This window comes from Miscanthus floridulus, chromosome 5, assembly GCF_019320115.1.
Source record: "Miscanthus floridulus cultivar M001 chromosome 5, ASM1932011v1, whole genome shotgun sequence".
Lineage (NCBI taxonomy): Eukaryota > Viridiplantae > Streptophyta > Magnoliopsida > Poales > Poaceae > Miscanthus > Miscanthus floridulus.
The window spans coordinates 127,640,640-127,653,297 of NC_089584.1; the positions used below are offsets into that span (position 1 = coordinate 127,640,640).

The following is a 12,658-nucleotide window of genomic DNA, read 5'->3' on the forward strand; positions in this document are numbered from 1 at the left end:
AAGTACATTGCTTGGGTGATTACATCTAGAGGTACTTGGTGTTCGTGTTTCGCTTCGGGATTTGCTTGTTACTCTTGGTGGTTGCCGCCACCTAGACGGCTTGGAGCAGCAAGGATCATTGAGCGGAGGGTGGTGATTGTCTCCGGCTCCGATCGTGGTAATTGTGAGGGGTTCTTGACCTTTCCTCGGCGGAGAGCCAAAAGATACTCTAGTGGATTGCTCGTGGCTTGTGTGATCCTCATCTTGTGTTGGTTGTATGGCACCCTATTGAGGGTTTGGTGTGTGAAGCCAATTAGCGCGTGAACCTCCAAGTGAGTGAATCGCCACAACGAGGAGTAGCTTGCCGGCAAGCAAGTGAACCTCGGTAAAAAATCATTGTGTTCATCATTGATTCCGAGGTGATTGGTCTTCATTGTTATTCATCCTTGTGATTGATTGGTTTCTTCATCTACACGGCGGTATAACCTTCTTGATCACTCTCTTTACTTTACCGTAAACTAGTTCACAAGCTCTTTAGTGTAGCTAGTTGTGAGAGCTTGCTTGCTTGGTTGGTGTGGCTCTTTAGTTAGCCTTTGAGAGCACACTAACATAGGGTAGTGTCATAGATTTTGTGTGAATAGACACTATCTAAACTAGAATTGTGGTAGGTGGCTTGCTTTTTGAGTAGGCAAGTGCAACACTTGCTTCGCCTCGTAATTGTCTAACCATTTTGTTAAGTGTTGTTGTAAAAATTTTATTAGGCTATTTACCCCCCTCTAGCCATTAGGACCTTTCACATAGTAGGGGTTACAAATGGTCGAGAGAGGCACAAGTCCCAAGTCTTTGGTGAGAGGAGCGAACAGGTGCCGAGAGCTCAGTCGCTTCCCGGCTGTGGGCTTGTGTGTTCTGATCGATTCGGGGTTCGATGGGTTCGAGTCCGAATTGATGTGATGTATTGCGATGTCCCTTATGGGATGCCCTGTTTTCTCTTTTATACGCCAAGAGAAAGCACGGGTTACAGTGGAGGGAAAAGAGGAGAATGAGAAGGAGAAAAAGTCCTTCAGGATCGTCGGGTCCTTCTTTTCCTTCACGCGGGTCCCGCCGCCCCTGTAGACGTCAATAGGGACAGCTCCACGTCATGGCCCTGTCCATCAGTGGCGCCATGTGCAGGCGTCGTCTTCCGGTCGTGGCGCTCCACTCCGTCCTGGCAGATGTCGTGGTGGACTGACGCGCCTGTCAATGCTCGTACGAGAGTTAGGCAGAACAACACTGGTACGCCGATGCTGTTCCTGATGTGAGTCCCCAGGTATGGCCCGTGACGGCCACGGGTTATATTGGGGCATCCCAGTCACCTCCCTGGTGTCAGAGCTTTGGCCTAGGCCCATTCGCTTGGACCTGGGGTGGTTGGCGGCGGTATGGGTCTCCGTTGGACGAGACGGATCCCCCGGCCTCGGGGTCGGTCGAGGCGAAGTCCCCCCCAGAGGACGGGCGAGGCGGAGCGCAAACAAAAGGGCCGGGCGAGGCGGAGCCAGCCCTCAGAGGTCGGACGAGGCGGAGCCCGCCCCCAGAGGCCGAATGAGGCGGAGCCAGCCCTCAGAGGTCGGACGAGGCGGAGCATGCGACATCGGTGTTGAGCGAGGCGGAGTCTGCCCCCAAGGGTCGAGCGAGGCAGAGCTCGTGGCCTCGGTGTCGGACGAGGCGGAGCCCGCCCTCAAAGGCCGGGCAAGACGGAGCGCAAACCCAAAGGTTGGGCGAGGCGGAGCCCCCCCAGAGGTCGGACGAGGCAGATCCCGCGGCCTCGGTGTCGGCCGAGGCGGAGCCAGCCCTCAGAGGCTGGGCGAGGCGGAGCCCGCGGCCTTGGTGTCGGGCGAGGCGGAGCCTGTCCCCAAAGGTCAGGCGAGGCGTAGCCCGCCCTCAGAGGCCGGGCGAGGCGAAGCCCACGGCCACGGTGTCGGGCGAGACGGAGCCCGCCCCTAGAGGCCGGACAAGGCGGAGCTTGCGCACCTGAGGGTCGGTTAGAGCTGTAGTCATGCTCTTGACTACTCGGATGGATCAACCTAGATGATTATTAGCTCCTCTTCTTCAGTACCGGTACAATACCTGTCTGCCTGTGCGCCCTGGACTGCACCGCACATGAACCCCCGATGTGCAAGCGCCCCTGAGCTATCTAGCGGCGTCAGTGGACCGGCTCGTGGTGCCTGGCTGGCTGGGAGAGATTGCCGGTCGGCTGGTGCCTGGCTGGGCACAGCGTCGGAGTTAATTAGTCAATCGTTCATCTTCCCGTGAGCCCGTCGATTGACGGATAAGCAGATTATCAGACAACTGTGCTGGAGTATTTCTCTAAAAGTTATTGTTGTAAAAAAAACCTGTTCGCCTGTTTGGCCAGAGGTGATCGAGTAGTCTGCCGACAACCGTTCTGTGGAATTTGTTTCCCAGGTCCAGCCGTGGCCGGTGAACGTGACACAAAAACATTGAGAGTTGAGACTGAGGGTTTCACGCTCTGACTCCTGAACGTAACACAAGCCAGAGGGTTTCACGCGAGCTCCGATGGCGGCGACCACGGCCGCGGCTGTGCGTCGGCTCTGCGCGGCCGCCGAGGTGCGGTCTGCTCTGGCGGTGCTCGCCCGCGGGACGAAGTCCGGCGACGCGGAGCTGGACGTGGCCGCGTGCACTGCGCTGGTCTACGGCTGCTGCCAGAGCGGCGACGTCGCGGAGGCACGCAGAGTGTTCGACGTAATGCCGCGCCTGGGCGTACCCCCTAACGAGGTCACGTACACAGCGTTGATCCACGGCTACTTCGTTCGCGGACACAGAGAGATGGGTTTGTTCTTGTTTGAGGAGATGAGGAGAGGTGGAGTCGAGCCGAACCTCTACACCTACAACTGCTTGATCGGGGAATGGTGCAGGACAGGGGAGTTCAAGAGCGCCCGACTGCTATTCGACGAAATGCCTGTGAAGGGTGTCGTGCGTAATGTTGTCAGCTACAATATCCTGATTGCAGGCCTATGCAGGCACGGCAAGCTGAAAGATGCCGCCCAACTGTTTGAAGCGATGAGAAGGGAGGGTATCCGTCCAAGCATGGTGACGTTCAATCTTCTAATTGATGGCTATGGCAAGGCTGGGAAGATGTCTAATGCCTTACATTTCTTCAATCAGATGAAGGCAGCAGGGCTGCAACCTAGTGTGGTGACGTACAATGAGCTTATTGGTGGATTCTGTCGTGTTAGAGATATAGCCCGGGCAATCAGGGCTTTCTCAGACATGAGGGAGCGCGGTTTGGCACCCACAAAAGTGACGTACACCATACTCATTGGTGCATTTGCTAAGGAAAATGAAATGGACAGGGCATTCGAGATGCTTTCAGAGATGGAGAAGGCTGGGTTGGAAGTGGATGTGCAGAGTTATGGTGTTCTCCTGCATGCGCTCTGCATGGAAGGGAAGATGATGCATGCCAGGAAACTGTTTCAGTCAATGGATTCGAAAGGTGTCGAACCGAATAGTGTGTTATATGACATGATGATCTACGGATATGGGCGGGAAGGGAGCTCATATAAGGCTTTGAGATTGATCATGGAAATGAGGAGGGGTGGATTGATTCCGAATGTTGCTAGCTATTGCCTAACGATCCGTCTTCTCTGCAATGAAGGGAAGTGCCAGGAAGCTGAGGCTTTGATTGGTGATATGGAGCATGCTGGTTTGCAAACAAGTGAATCCATCTGCAGAGTACTATTCGATGCTAAGGCAAGATTGCATAGTTCTACTGATGACCCTTTTACTTAAAGTAGCCAGGCACATTGTTTCTCTTATCTGCCAGGGAATAGGTTACTATAGTTATCTTGTGGAAGTGGCAAAGTGGTAGGCAAAGAAAGACTGATAGAGAGGGAAAAGATCTACTGGATCCTGTCCTGTACCAACATTTTGGTGTTTTATTGAACTTATCCTCACATTGAGCGTGGTTGGTTGGTCCCTATTTGCACAGCAGTGAAAGATAAAAATCCACGTGCTGAGGCATTTTCCTACCAAGTGTATCCATCTGCAAACAAGCGAATGGATGCAAAGGCGAGAGTGGTCTGCAAACAAGTGAATTCATCTGCAGAGTATTATTCGATGAGGCAAGGCTGGATGATTCTGCCAATGAACCTTTCTTTACTTAAAGTAGTCTGGCACATTGCTTTTGTTATCTGATAAGTCATATGTTGCTATATCTGTCATGGGTTCATGACAGTGGGAAGATGATATGCAAAGCACTGCTACATAGGGAAGGCCTACTGCAATATGTCTTGTAGAAACATTTCGGTGAATTACTGTAGTTCTCCTTTGCAATAGGCTAGAGTGGTTGGATCCTATTTGCACAGAGGCGGAAGATGAAGACCCCATGTGCTGAGGCAATTTCTTGCCATTCAAATGTCAGTACATTTTCTTTTCCAAAGTCAATTTTATTCAAGTACCATCAATTAATTTGTTCTGGATGTACCGAGTTTGTCAAGTCTGATTTTTCCATTGTTAATAGAAGGTCAAACAGGCACACTAAATTACTTCCTGCTGAACTCAAATGATTGGTTGCCTACCATCTCTGTCATCTTTTGTTAACTACCTGCCATTCTGTCCAGACTCCAGACAACAGGAAATGCAACTATTCCTGTTTATACAGTATTTCACCTTAACCTATCCATGTGATTTTGATTAGAATAGCCTTTTAGACTGCTGTCTTTGTGAGCAAACTGGTATATCAAATCAAATTATAGAGCAAAGGCATATCTAGCATAATATTTTTTTTTTACAAAGTAGCATAATATTGTTGAGCTAGTTCTTGAACGTTAATGTTACTTAAAGCCACATGTAACATGAGGTTGGATTTAGGCTGTGACAAGCTAAACGCCTGAACCTGGCAATGATTTGTTCTATAGGTCCGCAGTTGTCAGTTGCTGAGGGGCTGTTTGCTTTGCACCCAAGCGGAGCTGCCTTGCGCGAGCGCTGCTCCGAGACGTGGCTGCTCGTCTGGGAGACTGCGAAGCAAACACGCCCTGGATGCCCTGCATGCTCCAACCCACTTCAGAAATGAGAGACGACTCCGCCAAGCCTGTCGACTGTCATTCTGCATTTCTGCTCCCTCTCGCTCATGTATTTGCTGCACCGGTGGGTACTGGGTAGTAGCGTAGTGCTATACATGTGATTTTGGTTGTACATGGTTTATATTGAGAAAAAAGTGTTTTTTTTTTTTTGCGTTTTTAAGCCAGATTGTTTTTTTTTCTTTTTTTTGATAAAATGGGGGCTTGGTTTTGTTTGGAGCTTGTGTTCTGAAAGTGTATAATAGGCCAACGATGCAAGTTATGGGACACCGGTTGCTGAATGAATTTGAGCTTTTTCGGAGCTGCAACTAATCATCTGCTGTCAATATTTGCAATCAAATCGTGAATCTTGAGTTTCCTTTTCAAGTTTTGATATGTACCAATTCACCAAATGTAATGTTCTCTTACAGATGTTGAGTTTAATAACTATTGTATAATTATGTACTCCTCGGTCCCAACAACTGCACATCTTGTTTTCTAAGAAATCATTTTTTTTACATTTAATCAGATTTATAAAAATATTATCAACATTCATACCTCTTAATAAGTATATTACAAAAGTTTAGAGACTTATTACACATTACAAATATTAGTGTATATTTATACATATTTGATCAAATTTTAAAAAATTGAATATTCAAAATGTGAGATGCGAAGTTATTTGAGACAAGGGGAGTATACAAATTTATATATGTCTTATATATCTTGTTCGTAGCATATGAGTATTGTATTCATTAATGACAGACATTCTATATATACTATTTTTTTGTTCAAAACGTATATGCCATAATAACAACATACAGGCTAAAAGTGCGTTTTAAGACATTGATCACGAAATATGTGTGGTTTTTTATTTTTTTAATTTGTTTTAAAGCTTAATTTAAAAATAATTCAAAATTAAAAATTTATAGATCTCATCGAAAACTATATTTTTTGTATAATAATTATCTTTACACGACGCCGTACAAGAAAGATATGATTTTGTGAGGTGACAAGTCCTGGTACACAATTAATATGCTGTTAAAAATTTTCTATTAGGTTTGATCTCAAATGAAGAACTCAAAACTATAATTTTTTATAGAAATCATCTTCATCGAGGTCGTATAGAAAAGATACAATTTTTGGTATGGTAGAGCCTTGCCTTGTCAGACCGAGTGGTGCGGCAAAACTATATTCTTTTTACGTGGAAATTGATGTCGAGCATGACAGTAGTGCACTAATCCTTATGACGCGGTAACGCGATTTTGCCGCAATGGATGTGTTGGACCAAAATCTCCTTCTCATATACAACTAAAAAAAAATAAAGCATGGATACTTTTTTTTTTTATGCGCCTGGTGTGATCCCGCGAGGGGAAGTCGTGCCGCCGGGTGGGCCCTTATCTCCGCGCGTTGATCGTGGATCCTCCGAGAAAACAACACCGCGGGGCACCACATTCATCGCGGCGCCTGCTCCCTTCCTCATGCGATCCGTGGCCCTGCTCCCTTCAGCGGGGGCTCTCGGTCGCCCTCTCCATCCCATGCCCACTCCCCCTCCTCGGATCTAACCACTCCGCCCCTCCTCCCGTCTCCGCGGCCGGAGCTGAGATCCACGGCCATGGCGGGCGCCGCGGGCGGGTTCGTCACGCGGGCCTTCGAGGCCATGCTCAAGGAGTGCGCCGCCAACTGCGGCAAGTTCGCCACGCTGCAGCAATCCATCTAGCCATACCTCGGTGCGTTCATGCGGCCCCTTTCCTCCCTCTCCTCCCGCGCATTGGGATCTCGTGGTGGCTGATGATGGAGCTGTGGTGGTCTCTGCGTGGGGCTCATGCCGTTGTAGAAAGCATCAAGGGGGCTAAGGCAGAGGGTGCGCTCGTCACGGAGGCGCTCGCGTCGGCTGGGCGCGTGCTCGACGGGCCGCAGGACGAGCTGGTGCTGCAGCCACTCCGCCTCGCCGTCGAGACCAAGCACGTCAAGCTCGTCGAGCCCGCGCTCGACTGCCTCCACGTAATTACTAATCATCATCATCCCATTTCTGCCCTTCGTGTGCTTGCCTGCATGCTTGAGGCTCATGAAGCGTCAGACGTGTTGCATTGACGTCGAGCACCGTGATGGGTATAAAAAATGCGTGCTGCTGGAGGGATCATTCGCTCCAGCACCATGGATGCTTTGGATGTTAGCAGGCTAGAAACACATCTCCTTGTCTAGGGTAGATACTCGCATCGACCAATCCTCATTTTCTAGGTTTGGGTCAGGGATGGTAGATTTCCAGGTTTATGCCATTTGACTTATTTACAATTTTGAGAAGATTATGAAGGTGATAGAACTCAGGATGGTTAAATGAGTGTGCAGCATGAACAAGTAGCTGTCTAGCCATTAAGTTGATACATCAACTAGGTAGCATGTCCGTACGTTGCTACAGGATAACTAAACTCAGGATAGTTAAATAATTTTCTTATTCTAAGGTTTAATTCGGTTTTCAATCTAATTCAAATCTTTTCTCCACCCATTCATTTAGTTGTCGAAGCCATTGCTTGGCGGGAGACCACGACGTGGGCGCCTGGCAATGGTTGGGCGGCGGCGTGGGCACCGGCACCAAACGACCCTGGCCCTTGACTCTGCCACGGCCCGAGCGCGGCGACCCGTGCCCAGCCTCGACGCGGACGCGTATACGTAGGCTGCCACCGGCGCCGGGAGTAACTACGGCGGGCAGAGGCTGGAACTGGCAGCGACATCAAGGCTTTCGATGTCGCATGCTCCCACAGGGAGCTTGCCGCGCGACCACCTGCAACTGCAGGTAACGATCGAGTCCTCATTTTCTCATGTTGTCAAACTATCTATTAAATTCACAACCAATGAGATGAATACTCATAAATTATTTTGAGTTCCCTGTATATATAATTCCTTTTTTCCTCCCATGTTCTCCAGCAATGAACTCATTAAAAATATGCATGATTATAATATAATATAAAGCTATTCCTCACCCAAATACTGAAACCAACATGATTTCAATTATTCAAGCTTTGGCAGTAGGTTTCTATGATGCAATTGGGTTGCAGGAACATTGCAAGATCACACTCAAGACTGATTTTAACACATACAATATTTGGAAGTTCAGATTGTCCTCTTTAAAATAAGGAAATGTTCTGTTTTTGTTCCCTGTGACATAATGATTCTGTTAAAACCTCTGAACTCTCCTTATTACAGGTGATGCCTTTCATCCCCGTCTGCAAATAAATTTCATAGTCAAACTTTGAGGCAGCATTGCACTATAGGGTTTCAGTATTGGCTTCTTGCTGATATAGCCTATTTTGTTCTTGCAATTTTCAATAACAGATTTTTAAATATTAGCATAGACTATTTGGGACCCAACAGTGATATCTTTTCCTATTGTCAGTGATGCAATGCAGGTCTTGCCTACAACACTCTGACACTTCCAATTAACCTAGCGTTTTAAGTCATTGTCAATCTCACATATGCAAAACTTATGTTCATGAAGGCAAGTGAACCCTAACTAAATACAATAAACTTTCCATATTTCAATTACGTTTTCTGAATATTTGTATCCCAGGAACGTATATTGGCCAGTGTATCATTTCGAGCATGCAATCTATTCCCTTGAGGTAACCACTCTCGTAACATGGGAAATTGATATAAAAAATAAATTAATCAGTGTTCAATGGTGTTCAGGGCAAACTAATAGTTCAGGGTGTCCGATAATGTTCTTTTTTTTTGTTTTGCAATACTATTTTGTACCATGGTTGGAACCCTGCTCTAGATCAATGTCTTTGATATTGTTGTCTCCTAGATCCACATAGGTGACTTTTGGAAGTTGATGAATATCCTTCAACTCTTATTGTTTTCTCTACTGTTGTCAAAAATATCGATATTGGTGATTACATTATCATTTCAGTGCTCACATTGAGATGCTTAACATGTTTTATGTTTGCATTTTATTATATTGTTAGCAAGCCCCATTTTGACATGCTTAATGATTGTAGTATATGTGAAGGAAATCGAACAAAAAGCTTCTGGTCAGCACGGTGTGACAATGCAAGAAGACTCCAATCAGACACCAAACACTAATTAAGCATGGTGCTAATGAAGATGTAAATATGTCAGCACTGTTTATTGCTTCAATTTATTTATCGGTGAAGATGTAAATATGAATTGGCACCACGCTACGAACCTTGTCATTCTAGATAGTAAATTGCTTCTTGGTGGATTATTTATTGGTGAGCGCTAGGGGTACATTTTGGATCAGATTCTTTGTCAATTAAGTTGTCGTAAAATATAGGGTTCAGCTGACATGTACACGACAACATATTTGGTGCTGGAGGACACCACCCCCACACTTGACAAGGCCATCCTGGAAGGGTCTGTGCACTTTGATGGCTATCTCAGGAGCTGAGGAGTATGTGTGGACTGGTACCTGAGCAAATTTTCCACTATACCCTATCTGTTGCTATCATGGCTGCACAAGCACCACAATACGCATCATATAAATGATGGTCAGTATACTTGCTTTGTTTACAGCTGATCTGAATTTGTCTCTCTTCAGTATGTGTCTGCACAGTTTCTATTTCATGTTCGTTTTTCTGCTTACCAGGGAAGGGGAAGATACAATGTTTGCTTCCTTATGATTGTTGCCCAAATTTCTCTACTGTAAACACTACCCAACAGAAGGTGATCCATAGTTTCCGGCGCCTGGTCACAGATGATGCACTCATCAGAGCTCTGCAACCCATGACAATGTCTCCTAGCAGCAGTCCAACAACGTCCATGCATCACCAGCTAAAAGAAAATTTGGACTCATGGGAGGACATCGCTTTTCCAGATTTGCTTTTAGCCCCAGGCGGTTTTGATGAACCATAGAACATTGCGACATAGGCTGAGGCTGCATAATACTGCTGGTTGCTGGACAAGCACCAGGAGGTCAAGACACTGGTAATGTCACACACACATGCCCGTTGTGGAATTGCTTCCGCCGCTCCCTAGCCACTGCCGCGAACCACGCTATAGGAATTTCTGAGTTTGGAGTTTTTGATATTTTGTATATTTGTCCCAACAGGCTTCACTTGAGCAAATCGGGACGCTATAGGAATTTCTGAGTTTGGATGTTTTGATATTTTGTATATTTGTCCCAACAGGCTTCACTTGAGCAAATCAAGATAGAAGGCATATGTGTTACTGAGTTCGGGATATCAGATATCACAAATGCACTGGCTTAGAGCAACATAAGAGTCGTGATGTCTGGTTTGAATTTTTTTGGGGAAAGAATATGGTCCAACATTATTGCTATCTCAAATTTCAGAATGTCATTTTTTGTCATGGTAAATTACACGTACAACCTTCAATTGTATTGACTTTATTTTTTCCCTTGCAACGCATGAGCATTAACTTTTGTATTAAAAACACATGGATCAAACGATAAGATAACAATACTGTGAAATTAAATGATGTTAAAGTGATATTTAATCCAAAAAGTGAACTTAAAGTGTTATTTAATTAAAAAAACGAAGTTCGTGAAATTAACATAGTTACGGAGAGTGCGGCGTCACAGGCTCACAAACTTTACTGTATAAACATTTTCGCGATGTGGTTAAGATAATGTGTTTTATATCGGCAGGAAGAAATCTCCGATATCTATTTTTTCGTGCACCAATAAATACATTCCGCTGCATCTCTATACCATCATGTACTGTGAAATTAAATATCCGTGAGATTTTTTTTCTGTCGATGTAAAACATTATCTTAGCCGCATCAGAAAAATGTTAGAGTTTATGAGCCTGCGACGGTGTGCTCTCCGTGACTGTGTTAATTTTATAAACTTTGCTTTTGGTTAAATGTTCACAGTATTGTTATCTTATCGTACGATCCTTGTGTTTTTAGTACAAACTTTAACTGATTCGTAGCCACGCACGGGCACGCAACCTAGTGGTTAAAAAATAAAAAGCGGATGAGATTATCTTTAAGGTCTCGTTTGGTAGGGCTTCTTCACCGGCTTCAGGAATCGTTTGGAGCTGTTTTGTGCCAAACAGGGTAAAACGAAATGGCTTGATCCATGAAACCCTTAAATCGTGTTCTCACAGAGGTTGAGGTGGGATGAAGCCAAAAATAGTGGCTTCATCCGGCTTCATCTCGTAGCGTTCTGTGAGAGCATATTTTAAGAAATTTTATATGTAGAGCTGTTTTGGTAAACGATTTACTAAAACGGTTCCAGAGCTGTTCATGGAGCTAAAGACCTAAAAACGGCTTCATTAGGCTATCTCCAACAACATCTAAAATACAAGATCCATTCGTCCTTTGGGTAGTGCTATAGGCAAAATGTTCAATACCTATTCGACATCTTCTCCAACAACAAGACCTAAAAGAGAATCATTTCTGCAAATGGGTTTTCAGGAGAGAGGATACTCATATTTGGGTTGTGCCTCTCAGGTAACCCAAAATAGGTCTCCCGTATAGGTACTCTGTTGGAGGCTGATTTTAGGTCTCTTGCTACCCATTTTGGGTTTGGGTCTCCTTATTGGAGATAGACGTGCTAAACGGGGTCTAAAATTGTCGGTGTTTCGTACAAGCACCGGCAAGTAGATTTATAGTAGTGCGCGTTAGGCTCGGATGGTGCGTTAAAGGACACAAGATTTATACTGGTTCGTGCTGAATGTCTCTACATCTAGTTTGTTGCTGCTCATGTTATTAGCGCCGAAAACGGTTCGTAGTAGGGGGTACAAACGATCGAGAGAGGGACTGGTCCCAAGTCTCTGATGGAAGGGTCGAAAAGGTGGCCAAGAGCTTGATCGCAGCTTGACTGTATGGGTGTTGTGTATTATGCCGTCAAAAGTCGGTCCCTCTGTTGGAGTAAGCGCATCCCCTTTTATAGATAAAGGGGCTGGCCTTACAAGGGTGATGACTTAGAATGCGTACTCTACCTAGTCTTGTGGCTCACGTCTACCCAGCCTGGTTTCTCATTCTGATGGGTGTGAAAGGATGATAAGCGCCTACAATATTGTCGATGCCCCTATAGAATGTCAGGATGGTTACAGAATACTGCCCTGCGCAGGGTATGGGCTACAGTACAGTGGTTTTGACTTATGGACCTCGCCCAGCCTTGCTCTGTACACCTTCTGGTTCCTGTGAGTCTCTGTCGGAGGGACGCGGGGTCAGGGGTCGGGGTCCGGAGTAGCACTGCGGGAAAGGTCCTCTAATTTGGTGGACCCGAGGGGTCGGGAGGCGGGTGCCGCTCCCTTGGGTCCATAACGTGGTGACAACATGTCCATCATTTGTGGAGATCGCAAGTCCTTTTCTGGAGTGTAGTGGTTGTCGTATATCTTCTTCGGGTTCCGTGTCCTAGAGCTAAAGGCGGTGCCTACAACTCTACAGGGCAAGGAGCACTCACCTGCAATACCTTTTAGACTCTGCGGCGCCTAGAAGGGTCTAAAGCACCCGTCCCATCGTTCCCTAGCAGTACCTTTCCTGCCAGGGCGCAGGGTATGGTCCTTGAAGTCGTGGTTGACCCGAACGTCTTGTCTTGCTTTGTACCCATCATCATGAGGGAATGGGGGAGAAGTTGTCAGGTAAGATGAAACCAGTCTTTAGGCATCGAGCAGGGCAAGGCGAGCCTACCCGAAAGGCGT

At 46.3% G+C, this 12,658-nt stretch overlaps 1 protein-coding gene and 1 long non-coding RNA gene across 8 annotated transcripts; both read left to right on the forward strand.

The window, feature by feature from the left end:
• Nucleotides 1-2,516: 2,516 nt before the first annotated feature.
• On the forward strand, nucleotides 2,517-5,156 carry LOC136453526 (pentatricopeptide repeat-containing protein At4g11690-like). The gene is made up of 2 exons (XM_066454085.1): nucleotides 2,517-4,385; nucleotides 4,887-5,156. The coding sequence occupies exon 1, from the start codon at nucleotides 2,527-2,529 to the stop codon at nucleotides 3,757-3,759; it is 1,233 nt and encodes a 410-aa protein (XP_066310182.1). The 5' UTR covers nucleotides 2,517-2,526; the 3' UTR covers nucleotides 3,760-4,385; nucleotides 4,887-5,156.
• A 1,329-nt stretch (nucleotides 5,157-6,485) lies between these two features.
• LOC136453527 (uncharacterized) lies at nucleotides 6,486-10,329 on the forward strand. 7 transcript variants are annotated; one of them, XR_010759038.1, is made up of 7 exons: nucleotides 6,486-6,757; nucleotides 6,865-7,031; nucleotides 7,543-7,821; nucleotides 8,422-8,523; nucleotides 8,596-8,647; nucleotides 9,026-9,535; nucleotides 9,634-10,327. It is a non-coding gene; the product is annotated as an uncharacterized lncRNA (long non-coding RNA). The 7 variants fall into 7 exon arrangements; XR_010759041.1 differs by having other exon boundaries at nucleotides 8,422-9,133; nucleotides 9,322-9,535; nucleotides 9,634-10,329; XR_010759040.1 differs by having other exon boundaries at nucleotides 8,422-8,647; nucleotides 9,037-9,535; nucleotides 9,634-10,328.
• Nucleotides 10,330-12,658: the final 2,329 nt, after the last annotated feature.